Source organism: Amphiprion ocellaris, chromosome 8 (assembly GCF_022539595.1).
Source record: "Amphiprion ocellaris isolate individual 3 ecotype Okinawa chromosome 8, ASM2253959v1, whole genome shotgun sequence".
Classification (NCBI taxonomy): Eukaryota; Metazoa; Chordata; class Actinopteri; family Pomacentridae; genus Amphiprion; species Amphiprion ocellaris.
In genome coordinates, this window is record NC_072773.1 from 26,156,539 (window position 1) to 26,178,671 (window position 22,133).

Below are 22,133 nucleotides of genomic sequence, written 5' to 3' on the forward strand. Positions count from 1 at the left end.
GAGTATTAATGGAAGGCTCCAGTGACACAACAGCATGCAACAACATGCAAGCATCCATCTTAGGCTCTTTCTGCTGCATTGGCAAAAAAGTCATTAAATGTTAAAACTCTCTGTTGCTGCAAAGCCCCTCTCTCTACACGATTCATAATTTATCCCTATTTTCTCTCTCTCTCTCTCGCTCAGATTATGGGGTGCCAGTTACTGGAGCAAGCAGAACATCTCAGCTGCTGACGTGCTGAAGAATGTTTTTTGTGTGTGTGTGTGTGGCTCTAAGGGATTGTGCATGTATTTGTGGGTGTGTCTGACAGAGGGGGGACTTGAATCACAAGGTCAGCTGTCAGTGATTGCTTTCTGTTTCAACAGCAGGTTATGGAAGGTCAACAGAAACCCCTTAACTTTGAAAAAATCCTCTGAAAATCTGCAAATTGGCAACAAGGTCAACATAATTAGCATTACGCGTATAAAAATGGGATTTAACTGTGGCCATACGGTTAGAAAATTTGAGCATGGAACTCAAGGGGAATAAAGATTTGAGGAACCCCAATTCTAAATTCATCTACTGCAGCTTGTGTCAGCTGGAACAGTCGATTTACATGCTGCACGGTGTGAATGCATCTTCATGCGGCGATGCAGTCTTTAAATCTACTTAACTTCACTCTGGCATTGTGATGCTGATGTATACATGTAATTCAGAGCTGATTGAATCTGCCTCAATGTAACATTTATGAGGCGCTAAAGCTCAGTGAAAGAAATATGGGAATTGCATGTTTCTGCACACACGCAGCTCCGGAGAAGCATCCATAAATGCATGCATGCCATACATATGTAACATCAGCATGGCAGGTATGCAAGAAGGTGGACTTTTACTTATGCACAGAGCACAAATACTGGCTAGTATGCAGAAGCGCACACCAATGCAAAGAGGCACAGTTGTAACAATGTGCATCAGTTCCATAATAATATTTTTTTACTCTGCTGAAGCTGCTGAATGACAGTTCAGCTCTGCTCAATACCCCACATATAAATGTGGCTTCATTTCCTTAAGACTTCAAAGGTCTGATTGTATTATTACTGAGGCAACCCAGCATGACTAAGACAGTGTACTTTATTATTCAAATGAGAGTGGAAGTAAACAAACTGGGAGTAAAAGTGAGCTTGTCAATTGTTTGGTGACCTGAACTGGCTCTATGTATCTGTGTGGAGAAGGCTGCTTCCTCTCCATCTTTTACAGTAGACAGTGGAGTATGTATAGCTTGCAGAATCACAAATAAAGATGGCAATGTGGTAATTACTGAACAACACTAAAGGCTCTAAAGATACACATGTGGAGGCCCTATGAGAACATGTTCACAGTGTAAATCACCAATATAAGCAATATAATAACAGCAATTAGCATGTCTGCTCAATAGCTTGGATAATTTGCATGCACAAACAAGTGCTGGTGATGAAGGAGTGGTTCAGGTCTACTTATATCTCGGTTTGCCTTGAAATGAACGTTCTTGCCATCTGTCACATTTTTCAGTGCCATCCAAAAGTGAGAAATCACACATGCAAACAACAGTTTTCACCAGTGAAAAGCAACAACGGAGCTGAAGTTCAAAAATTTTCAGGTAAACATGCGCCTTAGCATTGTTGTGTGGGTACAAAGTATGTATGTGGGGGGGGGGGATCATTCTTTCATCCCAGAGTAACAGCAGCGGAAAAAGCTCCAGCTTTTTAAACTGAATCTGCAGCACAGTGAATGGACGGCTATTTCAATACGCTGCTGAAGCTGTGGCCTTGGTGGGTCTAAGCAAAGCCCACACAGAGTGAACAAATGGCCCTTCCTCCACGTTTTCTATATACACTGTTAGAGGCTGCACAACATGAGTAATGCTCTCTTTTGTAGCACCAAACCTGTAAACATTTGTCCTTGCTCTACTTATGAGATTGTCCCATTATCCGATGGTCCTCTCTCTTCATCTACTCTAAATTATATTGTCTCCCTCCTCTTCTGCATCTGTTATCATCGTATTTCATTCCTCTACTCATTTCCTCTATATTTTATTTCCCTTCTTTCTGTCTTTTCATTTTCTCTCTTCATTCTCTCTGTCTCTCAGGGGACAAGAGCACTGTGCACGATTGTCATGGCAACAACGATGGGAAGACAAGATGAAGGAATCATAGCTGGCCTGGCCTCCTTTACAGGGGAGGATCCTGTGGGTGAGAGCACCAGATGTTATCTTGAAAATTTTATTGGAAAATAACATTTCCAAGACGAAACCTTAAAGTAATAACAGGTATTTTAAGCAGGTATTTTTAACACAAGCAATATTGCTAAATGATAAACACATCGCTGCACATCATACTTGCTTTAAACATTTTGGTTCACTTCACAATTTGTCAGATGAGGGTTCAGACGTTTCTGCAGAGGTATTTGATCTTGACAGGTATAAATGATAAAAAAAAAACAAAAACACGTTATTTCCCATCTGGTTTGAAGACAAACAGCGTTTTTTTTCTTTTAGTAACTGTAACTACACAGTACTTCCTTCATTACTAAAACAACCTGTTCTACCCTTTTTCTATTTCCATTGGCCACATGTTGAATTTCTCCTTTTCTCTGCATGTTCAGTAACCACAAATCTAAAAATCAAAATGTGCCTCTGCTGTTCATTTCAGACGCACTATTTTCTCACTGCAGGAATGTAATGCAGAATGCACTACAAGCCGTACAACAAAACTACCGCAAACGCTTAGTGACAAAACACATAGGAATGTTTTTATTTGTGAAGTTCCTGAGCTCACCGCGTATCTAACTGAGATTAGCCACCAGCAAAAGAACCCTGACACTCTCCAGTTCAGAGTGATGCTGCTTCAGAGAGATAACGATAAACTGGTGTAGTTTTACAAAAGATGTTTTTCTCACTTTGTTGTGCACATCTGATAACGCAGACGACTCAATCGGAATCTTAGAAAAATCACCTAAACAATGTTATGTTCAGTTTTGTTTTGTTTTTCTTACATTTTGTCATGCTTTATGAATAATATTTTATCACAAAATATTTTGCATAAATAAAACTTCTGTGAAAAAAAGGATACTCAAAACTGGAATATAAGAGTTGCAGCAGTAAAAATAAAATAGCAGTGTTGTTTGAGAGAAAACAAATCCCGGTGAAAAATTGTTGTGTGATGTTCTGACCTTGTGCTTTGCGCTCTCTCTCAAAAAACTGACTGAGTCAGACAGTGCAGATTGATGAGTCACAGATGAACAGATTAAGGCTTCTTCTTCTCCTCTAACTGAAGTCCACCTTGTTCCTCCTCCTCTCCTCCGCCTGTACATCTCTAAAACCAATCCCCTCATATACGCTCCTCTTGCTGAACTTCCAGTGCTGCTCAGCAAATCTCACACTCTCTTCCTTCTAATCCTCCACCTCCACTTTCTCGAGACATGATCCCCGGCTCTCCTATTTCTCATCCTCTACTTTCCTCTTATCTCGCTCTTTTTAGCTCCCGTAACTGTTGTTTGTGAACAATTATGCGCTAGCTGCTAGCAATCACTTGAAAGGTCACGGCATCATTCTCCGACAAAAAAACGCACACAAATCTCAGCCCCAAGAGCCATTATTATCGAGTACAACTGCAACTAATGGTTATTGTTGTAACTAATTAATCTGTCGTGCATATTTTAGATTCATTGATAAAAGCAGTCAATAAAATATTGAAACTGGTATCACATGTTATTTTCCAGAGCACAGGGTGGCATTATTAAATTGCTTTGTCCGCCCACCAGTCAAAAGCCTAAAGATATTCCATTTAGAAGAAGGATGAGAAGACAAATCCTCAATTTGGGAAAATTAAACTAGTGACTTTTTGACATTTTTGCCTGACAAATGACAGCAAATTAAATTTTCTGTTGAGCAACTAGAGGTGTCTTTGCACTATACAGTTTACTGCATTTCAGAACATGTAGGGTACAGGTCTAATAAAATCTTGGCTGCAATCTATGTCAGACTGCACAATATCACTTTGGGGCATCTTAGATTGTGTGATTAAATATGCCTTATGCTCAGTTTCATAATGTTGCATCTGTCAGCCTATTTTGCATCATTTACATGAGATTTTTTTGGTACATAGGTGTGAGAATTTAGGAGAAGTTGGTAGTAAACTTTCAACACTGTCTGAATTTTTCTACAATCTCCAAAGCTCCAAATCAGTTCTTGTGAACATGTCTCACGGACCATTGTTTTGGTTCGAGGCTCTCAATATTTTGTGTCAACTATCACTTAAAACTGGTTGTTTTGTTGTTATTTTTCTTATTAGCAAGATTCTTTAACTGCTGTTCATTATTTCCTGTAGACGACATCTGGCCTCTTAAAATGTTGTGCAGGACAACAGCACAACATTTCTACTTATATTTATACTTCTAAGAGTAAAATATGGCATAAAATCATTTTCTTTGAATTTCACTATTCAAACTGAAAGCAATGCTCAGCCCTGCAAACCATAGAGACAGCAGCTTATTTCATCTAAATACCACTGCCCTCCGGCTGTGGGTGTAGTTTCTCACCTGCTCACTCACCTGAACCTACAGTAAGACAGACAGGCTGGTGTCATAGCAAATAGAGGAGATCTACACTGCTGTCAGTTACCCTACCTGCCCCACTGACTGCCTGCAGCCTCCTTACCTCTTCCCCTCTCCTTTAGTCCCTCTCTTTGTACCTCTGCCTCTTTGCTCCGCTAGCAGGAATCCTGCCTTGCATCCATATTATTCTCCTTCACACACACGGGCCCATAATGATGCTGACATTTAACACAATACAGCAGCGCTATTCCAGCAGCAGTGCACAAGGTCAGCTCATTAGAGGACATAATTGATGTGGGTGCATATCTCAATCTGCCACTAATACAGATCTGGGTCAGCTAACACGAATGACAATTTAACAACAATAAGGACTGGACACAAATGGGGGACTTCGAATGTCATTCGGTGTCTGCATGGATACTTTACACCCTGGCATACAATTTGTTTTTTGACATTTCAATGGGAAAATTACTCATCTCTGGGTCATTTCAGGCCAAAAGAGTGGTATGTAGGAACATGAGTGGGAGTGAGCAGGCAGAGAAATGAACTAAAGTAGCATCCGCTGCTAAAAAAAACCCCACTTAAATAATGTGAAACTACATTAGCAAAAGTAAAAATAACTCATAATATAAAGTATTTTACCCAAAATCATTCAATCCATGAACACAGGCCATACAACCTACTCACTTATTCATTCTAGATATTGTAATTTGGACAATATACAAGAGACAATAAACAGTCCCGCTCTGCACAGTGCTCATCGTATTATATAGGCAACATAGTAAACATAAAGACTGACAATGTCTCTGATATACAAGCCCTTGACCTAATGTGTTCCTTCTCTCTTCACCCCTCATTCATCCTCCCACTCCTTCCCACATTCATCTGCTCATCCACTGCCATTCTAACTCATCCCATCGTCTCTTTACCTCTCCTCATGTCATCCCATCCAGTCCGAGCAGTTTCAACCTACCACCCACTCTCTCTCTCACTTTCCTCTCCTGCGTTTTCATTATGTCACTTTTTTTCCGTGCCAACTCGTCAAGCTGTTGTCTGCTGAACAGACAACCGTGCATTCTTTTGTGCATTTGATCTCTCAGCCTTTCATGTCAAAACTTCAGTTTCGGCAGCCATTTATCCACCCCTGCAGAAAAATATCTGACATCAAATGTAATACATACCTCTTTGCACCAGCATCGTGACCTCGCTGCCTCTGGGACATTTGCTCAGCAGGTCCACCACCTGGTTGTGACTCATATTTTGGACGTTCCTCTTGTTGACCTCCATCAGAATGTCCCCCTCTTTTAGGCCACGGCACCGAGGATAGTCCACTATCTGCTTGACCCTCTGCCCTCCTCCTGTCAGGCTGTCAGCAATGGTGAAGCCGAAACCTTTGTCACCTTTCTCCATATGGATGGTTATCAGCTCGGGCTGGGTGGCAATGGATGAGGCCAGGGTGACCACATCGCTGGAGTACCCGTGTGAGCCATTGGATGCTACCTCAGCTGAGGGGCTGTGCGGCCGAGGCTCACGCATGCCGTTAATAGGTCCGGCCTGGTTGGAAGGTGAGTCAAACGTCTCTTGTCCGTTGACGATGATGGGCTCCTTGTCCAAGATCGCCACTGAGGTCACCAGGCTGGTATTGGGGTCGTCGGGGTCAAAGGGCAGTGGGTAGCCACGGCATAAGGCCAGGTCCACCATGGAGCCGATGGGGATGGATTGGAAGATCTTCACCACCTGAGCGTGGGTGTATCCCAGCACAATGGTGTCATTCACACTGACTATCACATCCCCTGCAAAAAAGGGAAAATCACACTGTTAGTTACATCTGTCATTTACGCACTTAAAAACAACCTATCAGGTCAAATTCATGTTATATAGTCTGATATGTCTGAGATGCGTCACTGTTGTGTGATGGTGAAATCTTAGAGAAAAGGAATATCTGCACTGAAAGAAGATCAGGGTGTGTTGTTGAAAGAGAACAGTGCCCCCTGTGGATGGTGGCGGTGTACTGCACCTGTCTCCATCTTGCCATCCACAGCTGCAGGTCCATCCAGCACCAGACTTTTGATCTGCAGGAATTCATCAGGCTCGTCACCTCCAACCACAGTGAAACCGAAGCCACGACGACTTTTCTTCAGCTTTGTGTTGATGAAGGTTCCTTTCAGCTCTGCTGGGTTTCTTGTGAAGAAAGGCTTCCCCCCTGCAGAGTACCAATGAAACAACTCTGATCTTTGCATTCATCTACATATTTTACCTACGACACATTTGAATCATTTCTGGTGAAGCACAATGCTAATTTTGTCTCTCAGATAGGACTGCAGCATTCTTGTGAGTTGACAGAGAGAGCAAGGCTGGGACTTAATAACAGCTGATTCTTCTAATGGTCTCAGCATCATTAAGATCTGCTGTGGCATTAAATGAAAGAGTTGATAGATTGTTGTTTTGCTGATACATGGACAGCTTCAGGCCTATTTACAGAGGATTAAGCTTACCTGGGGACCCTAGTAATTTGTAATAATTGCAAATCCCCTGTAAATCTACCACATCTGTAATTTGTAAGGGGAAAATTTTGCTCCAAATTATCATATTTTGCCAAACACAGAGATCCTGTGATGATATTAGTCCTGTGTGAATCAGCATCTCTGTGCTTTGGTGTGTGTGTGTTTTTTTTTTTTTTTTTTTTTTTTTTTTTTAACAAGGGTTTTTTGTTCTCTCCGCACCTTTCTTCTGCCTTTGCTGCTCAAGAATTATGGAAGCTGTACCAGTAACAATAGATGAAAGCTTGGATTGCATTTTGGGTGCCAATTCAGGAGGTTCACGTCACTACACTGCACGGAGACCTATTCACAGGAAGATCAAGCTTAAATCCATCAGAGGAGCAAAATCTCATAATTTGTAAATTGCACGAGGTCCCGAGGTAATGCTAGATCTGGGTGAATAGGGCTTCAGACAGTCAGATATGTCTAGCAATATTTGCTCTGCATGCCGTTGCTTTTCATTTGTTACGAAAAATAATTTCGAAAATCACTGGTGTCCTATTCAAATGTTACGTCAATAAACTGTACGGAAACGTTTTCCTCCACAACACAGATAAAAAAAAAAAAAACTGTCAGCATGACATTGAAGTTGCTTCTGTTATTTTCCTGTTTTGGTTTGGGCCCCTGTCAAGAACACACAACGGGGAAAAAATCAAGTTGTAACAATGAAATATACACAAAGACTATGAGCATAAAGATTTACGTTTGACTCCTGCAGGGCCGGGAGGTAGAGTTGGTGGGACTTGAGGGTCCCTGTAGGTCTCCAGGTGGTTTGGAGCATAGTTTGCCAGTGGAGCTGCAGCTGAGGAGTGCTCCTCTATCCACTCTGTACAGGCAACAACCATCCCCTTCGTTAATCCACACACACTCCACACAAAGATGTATTTACATGCCGCACACATGCACACATATAAACACTGAACAGCAACATACGTACAAACACAGAGCTTTAAGCAAATACTAGACATAGTTGTTTTTGCACTTCGACTGATGTCAGTTCTACATTTATCAGCTTCTACTGGGGTTATTTGTTCTGCATGTGCTACTTTTCTTAATGTTGTTTAGTAAAACCTTTATCTAAAGTCAGCAATTATAATGTGGCAAAAAAATTTAGTTTAATTTAAAGTCGTTTCAGGAATGTAAGAACCAATAATTTTAATTAGACAGGCTGAGTGATAGAACTGTGGGAAAAAAAATGCAAAATATTCATATTAATTGATGTTGTCACACCTGTTATTCTTGGACTCGAATCGAGCAAATTTTGGAGGCACAGTTGTCATATTGTGTGGGCTTTTGGATATGTAAAGTGGAACTTGTGTTGCAGTCAGTGAATGAGCCGTTGGCTGCAACTTGACTCTCAGTCTTGTAGCCTGTGTTTGTCTACATTTGGTCAAATTGGCACCGACAAAGAAGGGTGGATTAGTTATTAACCGTTTCTCTTTGCAATGTGCTGTAATAGATTAACATACACCTATTCCTAAATTACTGTGGTACTGAAGCCGGCTTAAAAATGTGATTGTACTCTGTAACATTCTGGAAATAAAAGAAGTTTCTCTCTTTTATCAACCAAACAATAGAACAAATTAATCATATGGCACGTTTCCAACAAATCAAAGCCAGCATAAAGTTTACAAGTCATTGATTGAAACATAATATGTTAACAATTCAGATTGTTGCCCTGTTTGCTTTTCAGTGTTCTCAATAACAAAAGAAGGTTCAGAAACTGTCAGGGTAGATTAATACAATCACTAAAAATAGCAAATGAAATTACAAAACATACCCAAAATAAATTGATTGTAGTAAAACTGTAAAATGTTCGTAACATAAACATCTTTTATTGAAGAATAAAATAGGACCCAATAGATGGGTTTTGAGTTTTTTTCCACATTTAAAACATTCAACAATATTTTCAGCTCCTGTCACGCTGTCTGCGACGCTTTTCCAGTGGCTCAGAGCATTAACCAAATCTTTTAATTGGATTTCGTTGAATTTAATGACACACTAATGTATATGACAACATAATTTAAAAGTGTAAGTTGCCGCATTTTAAAAATACGAGCATCATGTCTGTCTGTTCATATTAAATTGAGTTAAAGGAATAGCTAGTGAATGTTTTACCCAATTTGTTGCACTCAGCAGTTCCAATGCTTTGATGTACTAATAAGTGGGAGAAATCAATAATTATATTTCATGTTGCTTTTGGAACATCTATCCCTTTCACCTCACTCATTATCTATGGCTCCCCTCCCTCCCTCTCTCACCTCACAATACGAAAACTTTAGGGCTCAAGTAAAAATCTGTTTCTCGTCTTTTCATGGTAATGCAAATTAAATGACCAAATACAGAATGGTATACAGCATTTATGATTATAAATCACATAACTTAAAACCTAAACACCAAAGACGACACCAGGGCTTGGGCCAGCTCTATTTTGAAACCTCCGTATCAGAATCAAAATTTACTTTCACTGTGTAAAAGTATCTTTTTTCGTTATGTCTGGACACAGTAGCTGAAGTCAAGTCAGAGCAGAGAGCAAAGCAGTCTGGCCAAAACCCTGGAAAGCACTGAACGAACTAGAAGGACACGACACTGACAGACATGAAGAAAGAAAGAAATGGTGCCGTGCCAGGGCAGGAAACGAACCTCGAATATACCGCTCACCTTCTGGAGGCTGCGGCTGTTGTTGCTGCTCCAGGATTTTTCGACGCCGCGCCTCCACCACTGGGTTCTCATATTGAGTCTTTCTGTTTATATGACTGAGACAGACAGTCACAGGGAGCGAAGAGAAGATAGTAAGGGTAAAGATTGATTAGAAAAAGAAGAAATGACACTTGTAACTTATTAAAGTTTATCAAACGTTCTCTTATCAGTGTGAAAGTTCAGCCTCAGATTCACTGAAAGCAGAGGAAAGATTTGTAAGAGGCTCTTTAATGTGAAGAAACCGTTTTTCGTTGTGATGTGACAATAAAGCGATTAACTTACTCTACATAGTACACCCCATACACCGGGTCATCTATTCTCTCCCATCCTGGAGGCAGCTCTGAAATCCAGAAGGGGCACAGCATTAAACATCAAATAACAACACTTTCACCTCGGGCATTAGTGGAGCTAAGTGAAGTAGAATGGTTGGCTTAACATAGTCATTACTTCCCTTATTTTTACTGTTTTCCTCCACAGTTACAAGCAACACTGTCTACAGCATGGTCTGTATTTATAGCAGCAATTTTAACTTTTGTTGCCCTTTTGGATTTTCCTATAAATGCCAATTACATTGCCAAAAGGTATTAAATCGCCTTTTTACAACTGCGCAATAGGATAATTTATCACTGCTTTCATTTTACTTGAAATGAAACCATTTGTTTTCTATCATAACGCTGGTATTATCTGTGTGCCAAGAATTGAAAACTGTCAAATATTTCCTTCAGAATGCATGTTTTATTAATTTAATAGAAGCATAAAGTTTAGAGCCTAAAATGTCTCTTTCATATACAGAGACGTCGAGCTGTGTCAGTCAGGCATATTTTATACATTACTGCAACAATCCGCACGAAAAATCTAAACCAGGATCACTCCACTGCTGCCTACAACATGAACTAAGGGTAACAGGTTACTGTAGTAAATGCATTTGTCTGTAATGAATACTTTAATGCATTACTGTTCCTAAATTCAGTAATGCAATTACAGTTACTAAACAGTTACAGCCTGATGCTAGCACCACTTTAATTCTCTTGGACCTGCAAATGAACCCTTTTCTTGTCATAACCTTTTTCTGTGAAGTTCTCTTTGGCCTGGCTTTTGCCAACTTTTGTAAAACTTCATCAAAGAGCATACAAGAGAGATTTTGTGTCCTGATCAAAACGAGGATTTGAGCTAACGTGGGGACATTTAAGGTTTAACGTTATATTGTTAACTGCCAATTACATGACAATGCACCTCCGGCACTGTTGTGGCTCAATGCAAAAATAATGTGTAGTCAATTAATTTCTGCAGGGGGTAAATAAGGAAAGCAATGCATAGTTTTTATTTTAACTAGTAATGTGTAATATGATTATGTTTTGTTGTGCAATGACCCCAACAACTGCCTATAACCACTTCTATTGAAATCATTGTGACCAAATGTAACTGTAAAAACTGTAAAAACAAAAGCTATTACAGAACTTTAAAGAAGAGGAATGAAGATCAAGCACACAACTGTGGTCTGATCATTTGTAAAACTGAAGAGTTAACAACTGTATTTTTCGACTTACTTTAATTCTTTTGGCATTGATTAGTATCAATACAAATTCTACACAAACTGCGCTCCATGTGCACAGGCTGACAGATGACGAATATTAATACACAGATACATTCCCATTAAGATGCTGGTATCTCAGTTCCCCTTCTCACTGTATTTGATTTCAGACAAAGGCATTACCTTCTTCAGTTCCTGTGGGCTTCTCCCAAGTCCAGTAAACACTTTTAAAAGAGACTGGATTTCAAAATCAATAATCGCAGACTGTCTGCATGTGAGCAGCCAGCAGTTATTAAGGCTTACAACCAGACACTTGAGGTCGGGTTTGAGACTTACTCTCATTCCATAAAGGAATTGTTTGTGTATCTTGCAAATGGGACGTGAACCAGCAGCTGAGCAAGTTGCCAAACTATAAAGTACTCTAAGGACATCTAAGAACCTGTATCTGCAGCAAAACCTTAGCATAACATGTTCTAAATGTGTTCTTATGCATTCACCAACAACTCTTGAGTGTATTTTTACTACATGAAACTCAAATTAAATTACTGTGATCAACTACATCTGGCTATACTGCATACAGTATATTTCAGATTAATGCTGCAGATTAATTTCATTACAACATGAAAGTCTAGTGGGAGACATTTAATGAACCACAAGCAAAATGTAATAGAACAATCAAAAACAAGTTTTTTTTTTTTTTTTGTTTTTTTTTTACCCAGACCAATCTATTACGCCTTTGGACTATTCAGTGTTTTTCAACCTAACAAAGGAAGGTTCAGGGTAAAACGTGCAGCGTTAGACGTCGCTGATGATGACTAAGTGTGCAAGTATCTTCTATGACATTGTTACACATCAAGCATTTTTAAAACTCTCAACTGCAAACACAGTCGTAGAAACAGTATGAATAAATTTTATGAACGATTAACTTAACGAGAAAGTCCAGGAACTGGGTTTTATTGTCCATTATTGCAGAGGGCAGCGGTAAGAAGGAATTTGAAACTGTTGAAGGTTTGTCTTCAACAACCTGTACTGAAGTTCCTACGACTACCATAACCTGGATGACTGAGAATCTTCACAGACATGCTGAATGTTTGATACACCAGCGGACTAATTAGCCTAACCTTCCTGAGGCTTTGGTCTTGATATGAAAATCAAATGCTGGAGCAACCCTTGGCATTCCTGGACATTTGTTGTTGGGAAAGTTAAAAATCCTGAAACATCTAAAACAGAAATTAAACTCTGACTTTCGAAGAACCAGGTGGGGGAACTGAGTTGCTTAAAAGGTTCTTGTTCTCTAAGGAAAGACGTGGAAGCTCTGTTGTATGGTCTTAGCAAACACAATGAACCTCCTGATGACTTTTGTGGTTTAATGAAACCTTTATTAATTCTTCTCCAGTCACATTGCTTATACAGGACATTACCGCCCCCAGCTGTCGATATTTGCCACTGTTTTCTGCAGGTAACTAAAGCATCGATCACATCACCCTGCAGAGCATAGACCGGTAGAGGACTAAATACAAATATCATAACGTCCAAATGGTCAAAAACTCAAGAAATCAGTAGCTTGGATTTCCTACTGATCATCTCTTAAATTCCATTTAGGAGGAAAATTAAAGAACGGGTTGCTTAAAACTGTGACAACATATGCAAAGCCATAGTTTTGAATGCAAAATTGAAAAACCTTACCTAGATCCGTCTCCAGGTCCTCCGTATGTATCCCTTCTTCTCCAAGTAGAAAGCAGAATGAAACAAAGAAAATAAAATAAAGAGTAGAAAAGAGATGGATAGCAGAGAAAGAAGCAGGGTGGGGATGGAGGAATCAAGAGCAAATAAGGAGTGAAGTGACAGTCCAGAAAAAGGCAAATAGGGAAACAGAAAGCCCTTAGAAACTGATAATCATAGAGACACAACATCTCAAAACAACCTGAGCAATCTACTGTAGTGTGCTAATTTCAGTTTCACCACTGGATGGTGCAATTTTGCAATTTGTGTTATGAACGAACAATAAACAAAGTTTCATTTGGAATTTCTCAAACATTTGTTCCTTATTTGGTAGTGAAATGTCATATTTCAATTACAACAGCATTTACAACATGACAAATGTAGGACAAAATTAACAAATCTTGTAATCAAAACCAATTCAAAGGACTAAAAGCACAGCTAGAAACTCACAAAAGCATCACTCAGCACACAAGAGGAGCCTTGTGTCTGAGGCTTCAAGTACCACCAACTGTTCTGAAACCACTACACTCAAGTGTGAATATACAGTTTAATTGTGTAAATGTTGTATAGAGGCTTACCATCATCATCACACTCTTCCAAAGGCCTGGAGGTTTTGTCTTTACACCGAGGATCCAGCCATGATGTGGTCTTTGTGTTGTGGCTGAGAGGAAACAAACAAAACAACAGAGTAATTCAGCACAAGCTGTCAAATTGATGTATAAAAGCACAGCAGGGCCGAATGCATGCATCAATAAGAATGGAAAAAAAAAGGCGTCAGCAAGTTTACAGAGGACAGAAGGTGTCTGCTGCAAACAAAAGGAACAGAGCGACAGGCAGGATATCAACAATGAACAACCTGACTTTTTCCTCTATTGTTAAACAAGAACATACTGTAAATCAGTGATAGCAGAAATGAACATACAAGCTCTGAAAATACACAGCCATGTCCTGGTGTGTCTTTGCCGTGCTGCAGAGAGGACAGAGAGGTGGAGGTAGTCAGGTGATCAGGATGTGATCTCCTTTTGAGATCGGGACATGCGGGGATTAACAGGAAAGCAGTAGCACCCAGGGGGCTGGGCAGGTTGGCTGGGGAGGCCTAAAAACCAAGTCATGGGGGAAGACAAGCCACTGGACGAACAAAAGGGATAATAGTGCAGGTAAAATACAGAAAACACCAGCTACAGCATGACTATGGCGAGAAATGCTTATTCAGGCAGACTGCGTTAAGCAGATTAAACTGATGCAGTCTGTCGATACATACTCTATGAAGTACAGTTCTCCATTCTCGGTGTAGGCCATCTCCCAGTTTTCAGGCAGCGGTCCCAGTGGGTCTTCTGGAGAGACCTGCGGTTCTGCAAGCGTCTGCTGCCCGCTTTCTGCTGTTGAGATGGCTGCATTGTTCAGACCACAGGGTAGAGCATTGTCACGTGCAGGGTATGGCCGGAGGATGCCGCCGCGGCTCTCGTCCTGGTCGTTAGGGTTACCTGTGCACAACAAAGGAGAGGGGAAGAGACTACGCACTAAGGATCCTGGGTAACACAACAAGCACAACACGGAACGACGACAAAAAAGAACAAAAGCACAGTTTATGTGTCATGCATGCAAGAAAAGAACAGAAAGAATAAGCAGACATGCCCACTCTGATGTCTCCTCTGCACCTTTAGCCACAACATAGCCCTAGCATTTTCCCCTCCCCCTGTTCTAAGTTTGTCCCCCGCCCATTTCTAGTGTAATAAAAGGGTCACAGGAATATGCAAATTCCTTCAGCAACAGTCTTTCCCAAACTCAATTTGACCCCCATCCGTTTTACCTCTCCTCCCAGAAGCTCCTTTCTCCTAAAGCTAGCTACCCCAACCCCCAATCCCATTCACTCCCTCAGTTCTGGCCAAATATCCTCCACCACTTCCGTGGGCCTTTCAGGGTTGATCAAATGCAAATTCAACACTTTGGCAGTCTGGCAAGGGGACACAGAGAGGGCATAGATTCACAGCATCAAGAGAGAAAAAAAACGCACAACCTCTCTTGCACTCAAAACAGGATAGAACTCTAAGAAGAGAGGAAAAGATGGGAAGCTTTGGCTTTAAAATCTCATCAGTTTTTTTTGCAGAATTAACTTACATACACAGCAACCCTTTTGACATGTGCTGAGATGTAGCATGCATAAAAAACTCTTTTATCACCCAGGGGAGAGACATATGAAGTGAATGTGTGGTGAATGTGTATGCATGTCAAAGGGAATTCAGCAAGAAAAGGCAAGAAAGAAATAGGATACAGGTAGGGAAAGACAGAGAGAAAATGATGAATCTTGTGAGTGTGGTCAGTAATACACTTCTTCCCCCACTGCACCCCTCCTCACAGGCAGATGGCAGTGTTTGGAGGCGCAGAGAAAACGAATCAGCATCACAAAGACATGATGTAACCGCCAGACACCCATCACCGTACAACACAGGAGAGGATCATAAACATACACACAATATCTCTCCCGTTCTGTATTCCTAATCTTTGGGTAAACACATGGATATACAGACACTTTTAAACCAGCATCAACACAGCACAGACGGAGGAAACCACGCAAGCTATGGAATGAGAAAGTTCGACAACCAGAGGAGGTGCAGCAGTGCCCTCACCTGTAAAACTGTTGTTCATTTCCGTGGCCTGGTCGTCATCATCGTCGTCAGCAGGCACTACGCGGGCGTTTTGCATGTCATTGTAGGATTTGGTGCGCGTTGGGGTGGACTGACGGGAGCCTGCATCACTGAGAATCACTGTCCCAATGATGGGCTGCCTTGGCGGCTTGGGGGTCCCATAATAGTTACCTAGGCAACAAGAAGGACATTAGCATGCTTGAGAGAGACGCAGAAGGAGGGAGAAGGAGAAACTGAGACAGAGAGAGGAAGCCGGGGATAAAAACAGGCAGAGCGGGGGACAGAGATATAGCAGGCTGAGCATCTATGAAACCTCCTAATCTTACACTGAGAGGAAAAGACACGAAGCTGGATCACAATGTGACCAGAAAAAATGGAAATAAGCAGCTGGTGGCAAGCGAAGATTATTAAAAAAAAAAAAAAAAAAAAAAAAAAAGATTGTAGTTTGTATTTGAGATTGTAGAGCTGTTTGGTCCAGGCCTCAGAAAGCACACTGAGCAAAACAATGGATCAGCTCAACCAGTTTGTTTTAGTAGCTTTTTTAAAACTGCTTTTTAGATAGATGAGGTAGGTAAGAAAAACATCGCTGTTAAAGTACATACAAATGTGCATTAAAAACTACATTAATAAAATCAAGATGAGATGGGACTCTCACGGTGCAAATTAATGTTAAAATATACCCAGTAATTGCTTTCTTATATCACATTAAAATATGTTAATTTGCCCTCAGGTGATAGCTGAATAAGAAGATTGAAAGCACATTTGTTTCTGTCCAATCACTGGAGACAGTACCCAGTTAGCGTAGCTTAGCATAAAGACAGATGACTGCTAAACTGGCTATATCCATAGGTACTAAAATACATCTACCAGTCAGTTTCACTTATTTGTTATATCTCAAAAACCACACATTTAAAAAAGCAGGACAATTGTAAGCTATTAAAGGGGGCTATGTGAATTTCTTGGCTGGATGTGATAACTCTCTGGAATCCCCTTTGGTTATGTGGTAAAAAAAAATGCTTAGTCACTTGAAAATATCAATATACACTACTACAGTCAATGGCCAGTTAGCGTAGCTTAGTGGCTAAACTAGCTCTACCCATCGGTAACAAAATACTCTTATCTTAACTAATCTGGTATATCTCATTAGTTTGAGCTGGACTAAAAGCAAAGTTTTAAGAAAAGAAAGACCATTGCAAGCAGTTATGGGAGATAATGTGATTTTCTTGGCTGGACACAGTAACGTTCTGGAATCCGCTCTGGCTGTCCAGTAAAAATATGATTATTCACTCGAAAATATCAATATAGCCTACAGAGCAACAGTCAGTGGCCAGTTAGCTTAGCCTAAATTAAAAAATGAAAGCAAGGGGAAACAGATAGCCTGATCTGTCCAAAAACACACACAGCTAAGCTAACCAGCTGCTGACTCTAGCTTTAATTTTTCCCAAATGTTATAGCATTCCTCTGAATTTAGTCTTAACTTCTCCCTTCATTTTTTTGTCAACTTTCTGGCTACTATAGTATAAAACATGACTGCAGTTACATATACAATTATATATCCACCAAGATTCACATTAAGACAGCACATTTTGTTACCTTTGGGAGGAGCCAAACTAGCAGTTTCCCCTTGTTCCTTATCGTTATGCTAAGCTAAGCTAAGTTAATCAGCTGCAGACTTTAGCTTCATATTTGCAGACATGCAACTGATCTGGATCTTCCCAACTAACGTTTGGCTAGAAAGCAATTAAGTATGTTTCCCGAAATGTCAAAATGTCCTGCAGCAGTTTGAGTTGGGCCACATCCTCTCGTATAGTACTACAAAAAAGGATGACATTGTCCAAAGAAGAACTCAACAAAATTGTGAGGCATATTTAGAGAAGTCACATATAATCAAACAGTTTGTATACAATTATATATCCTTTTAAAGATTTTAACAACATTTTTGTTAAATTTGGGCAGAGCCATACTAGCAGTTTCCTCTTGTTTCCTATCTTTATGCTAAGCTAAGCTAAGCAGCTGCTGACTTTAGCTTTATATTTACAGACAACATGTGACTGATATGGATCATTAAAACTAACTTTGGGCTAGAAATCATGCTTCCCAAAATGTCAAAGTAGTTCTTTAACTGTTTTTACCTTTCTCCATACCCTTTTTCTTACTTTTTTTGTCCACTCTGGCTACTACAGTAGGAAAAAACATGGCATTGTCCAAAGAAACATCCAACAAAATTTTGTGGGATATTTAGAGTTAAGTTACATCTCAATCAGTTTTTGTACAACCATATGTCCATCAACATCCACATTTTTTTTGCCACAAATCAATGATCTATTCTTCCATCAGTTGTCTGTATGGCCACAGACTCCTGTGGTATTTGACATTGTGTGAAAGGGAGAAACGTGCCAACACACAGCAGAACCGATGCCAAGCAGATTAATGTCGTAACATTCTCTCCCAGCCACATGCACGCGCAAGCACACACACACACAAAAAAACAGACTTAACCCGGCATGTAACACGCAAAACACACACACTCATCCGCACACACATGCATACATGTTTACACACACAGGTTTGTGTCACTGTGAGACTTAGCACTGCACAACACTGTCCTAATCAGAGTGAGAGGGGCAGATGTGGAGTGACCTGCTGTCTCCTGGATGCATCTCCCTCCATCATGCACAGTCTAATCAGAATCAACTGAGAGCACGGTTTTACAGCCCGCCTGCATGTAGGGAAAAATACATTCTGATGGCTGCAGCACTCATTGTATCTGTGGAGAATGGGGACACCTGCGCTATCGTGAGTCACATGAAGTGCCAGTTATGATCATTATCATCCTCACCCTCATACGTTCCTATTTCCAGTAGTGTGCCGCTCTCCTCAAGTTCCAAGAAGTCCTCCACAGACAGAAAGTTGTAATCCACCCCGGGGACCTCTCCGTCTCGAGGAGGGCGGGTCGTACCTATGCACGGGAAAGAAAAACAAAGTTTAGGTGGCTGCTAATAACCCATTAAAATTCAAGACGGGTGGTGGAATCAGAATTTCCCCCCCTGGCACATCTTAAATATGCTTCTCTCACAACTACAACACTGGAGGCATGTCATTAATGTTAAAAATGCAGCCAGTATCCCAACATTCATTCAGCTTTTTTAGATGATGACCATAAGAAAAGCTTCTGAAATGAAGAGGGTGTGATTGTAATTCAGCACCATCATTGGAAGCGCAGTGTCTGTTGAGTGGCTGCGAATATTATGTCAGGAAATTAAATCAAGGCTCACATCTCGAGCTGTCTCTCTGCCTCATGGGAAACTGCTGCCTGTTAAGTCAGAAGATAAAATAAAGGTCACCTTTAGCAATACACTAGTCCTGATACTGTTATCAATCTATCAATTTCTTCAAGGTGAGTCTGGAATTGTAAAATTCACTGACATAATACTATCGCAGCTGTACTGCCCAAGCTGTTATTGATTGTTAAAGCTGCATTGTTCCTGTTGCGACTGCATTGCTCAGCAGCTACACTCACTGCATTATGTGGAGTTGTTTGGTTTAACTGTAGCACAATAAAGGCCTTTCAGTTTAAGACGGTATAAACCAGAACTTGTGCTTTTGTGCAGTGAAACCAGAGCAAACAGAAGACAGAATCTGAGTATATTTGACATAATTCTGCAAGAATAGCACATTAGACATCTCATAAGCTTCTCAGTCAACACTGTGGTTTCAAACTGTCTATCAGGTAAAGCGTCAACAAGATTTTCCTTGCTGGCCTAACTGCCCTGAGCCTGATCCCCTGCTGGAGTTAATGATTAGTGGTCTGCGATGCTTTACTTTGTAGTGGGAACACTTTGTAGAGGAAGCTGAAACCAGACAATAGAGACAGGGGCTATTCTGTCTCTGACTTTACAAAGGAGATGAGATGACGTGCCAGATGGCTGACGAAAGTTGTAACCCATCCCCCCCCCCCCCCCCCCCCCCCCACACACACACACACACGTGAATATGATGCCCTCTAACACTCGTCTCAAGTGAGGTATACTTGATTGTAACACATGCAGCAGGGTAAAGTCATTGTAAGCCACATTCAGTTGCACCGTACTGGTGGAATAACTAAAACAAGACAAAAGCTGTCAGTATACTGTGTCAGAACTGCTTGCTGGATAGTTAGAAGGCTTCAGATTATTTAGTACTTCACACAAACCACAGCTCAGACAAATCCGAGTTACTGCATTTGAACCTATGGGGCCACATGTGTCCAGATTGCACTTTTATGAGACTCAATCCAGTAGCTGTCGTTGAGATCTAGCTCAAAATCACAAATTTTCCCCTCAGTTCATCCCCTAGCTGTTAATGTGTTTTACTTTCGACCATAAAACTGAAGGTACAAAGCATGCAGTTGCAGAAATTACAGTTCATCTGTCTTCTACCACTTAAACAACATCACTGTGTTCTGTTCCAGACGAGTGAAAAACAAAGCTTTCATGTTTGAGTATTTACCTGAGCCTCAAGCTCACGCTGCATCCCTCAAGGTACATCCATCCCACAAACACCTTATAATAGTCGAGTCTTTACCAAACACCACTCTGTCCTACACCTGCACTGCCGAAGAAAGTACTTCTTTCTCTCTTCTCCACTGATCACTATTCTTCATGCCATTTTGAAAATGATACTCAGGATAAATTGATAAGGAGGAGGTAATGTTGTTAGACAAGATGTGGTGCTCGGACTGTGAGCAACCCTCACATGAAGAAAACAACATGATAAATCACCCAACTGAACGTCTACAGCAGCAGCACACGAGCAAAGTGCTGCTTTGTATTCACCTCAGCGTATCAGAATGAGATGAAAGTGAAGTTGTCTGGGAGTTTGAGTCACAGGACTGTGTGGTCCCATGGTGGAAGATGATGTTTCTGAGGCTCAGTGTGCTCTAATGACACCGTCTGCTGAGCTGGGAATGGAGCTGTTATTCCAGGCTATTCCCCACAGTGGAGGGCTCTGATAGGCTGACTAATTCCAGTGCGCCTGTATTACAGAATGCTGAAGTTTTTGTTACATCATCATCACATGTCTAGTATAAAACAACATTTCTCTTTCATCTTTTAACTAGCATTACATGAATTTGACATGGAGGTTTTGGGCTAAATAAGTGCAGTACAGCAGGATGGAAACAAACTGTCATCAAAAAGTCACCATGTTGTTGTGTGTTTAATGATGCAGTAGATTCATATTTAATGTAATTCAATCAAATCAAGCTAAATACAGATCAACGATGAGTTACAGTGTGTCCGGCTGCATTGCAGAATATTAACAGAATCTCTAATTTTTACTGGAAAAATTTAACTATAATAAAACATGCACAGGAAAAACTCAAATTTAGACACTGCACTGTTAGCAAAATGACATTAAATTAATTAACATCTGTTTTCTGAAGATCTACACTTATCTCACAAAGCCACAAGAAATTGGGCAGAAGCATTAAAAAAAAATCTCAAATTCAACACTAATCTTTTGGACAAAACCATACAGAAAATGCTAAAATCGACAGTTCTGATTTTTAAAAGTTAAATGAATAAATAAATATGTAAGCTGAAAATCAGTTCCCCAACTATTAATCAACATTGCACTACGCTCAGATGTGTTAGCAGTTTGAAAATGAACAGCTTCAAAAAAACTGGGAAGTATAATGCCTGACAATTGTCAGAGTAATATACACAAGCAGTCTTCCTGTCCTGTCTTCCTTCAAAATAAAAGATTTAGAATCAAAGCTGTGGCTCCAACGTGATACTATGATGACCAGATTTGTAATTGCTGGTATTTGTTTTGTGTGGGAACAAATGATGCTCATTTCTGTCAGAAATGACTCAGGGAGGCTATGAACTGGTTTTAAACTGGCTCTGGTTTCTACACAGTCAGAACTGTACTGCTGATACTCTCTGGGAAAACACTGTTGTGTCTTGAAAAATAGACTATATATTTACAGTGTTTTGTGTCCCGCTCCTCCAGCGGCTCTGCAGGAGTCCGCTGCCGACTGTTCGAGTTGGTGAGTCACTCCACTGACCAGATGAACATGACCAGTGAATGCAAGTCAAAGGAAAACTTGTTACCTGATAAAACAACTCCACCACAGTTATTAGCTTTACAAAGTGACACCACCAGCTATAGTTTAAACACTAACTGTAACTTTTACACAGCTGTTGCTACAATTCTGCAATTCTTTGTGCTAAACTATAAGATATACATTGTATTTCCAATGCTTTCTTATAACTCGTGTTATAACACATATAGCTGTGTTGAAGCATCTAAACTACCTGTGCGCGCGCACACACACACACACACACACACACACATATATTAGTGGTGGGACACGATTAAAAAATTTAATCAAATTAATTACAGGCTTTGTAATTAATTAATTGCAATTAATTGCAGTTCTGTCAAAT

General features: G+C 40.5%; 1 protein-coding gene across 15 annotated transcripts in view; it reads right to left on the reverse strand.

Annotated features, from left to right (window-relative positions):
* Positions 1–22,133, reverse strand: part of LOC111576822 (membrane-associated guanylate kinase, WW and PDZ domain-containing protein 1-like) — a 101,483-nt gene that overhangs the window by 19,366 nt on the left and 59,984 nt on the right. For 4 of the 15 annotated variants that reach the window (XM_023282738.3, XM_023282734.3, XM_023282745.3 and 1 more), the window contains 11 exons: positions 18,542–18,661; positions 15,685–15,873; positions 14,319–14,586; positions 13,980–14,024; positions 13,636–13,718; positions 13,022–13,060; positions 10,087–10,144; positions 9,748–9,860; positions 7,808–7,930; positions 6,582–6,767; positions 5,746–6,357 (listed from right to left, as the gene is read on the reverse strand). In XM_023282738.3, coding sequence (XP_023138506.2) covers positions 5,746–6,357; positions 6,582–6,767; positions 7,808–7,930; positions 9,748–9,860; positions 10,087–10,144; positions 13,022–13,060; positions 13,636–13,718; positions 13,980–14,024; positions 14,319–14,586; positions 15,685–15,873; positions 18,542–18,661 — 1,836 coding nt within the window. The remainder of the gene's footprint in view (positions 1–5,745; positions 6,358–6,581; positions 6,768–7,807; positions 7,931–9,747; positions 9,861–10,086; positions 10,145–13,021; positions 13,061–13,635; positions 13,719–13,979; positions 14,025–14,318; positions 14,587–15,684; positions 15,874–18,541; positions 18,662–22,133) is intronic. The other 11 variants (XM_055013209.1, XM_023282743.3, XM_023282741.3 and 8 more) reach the window with 9 other exon arrangements.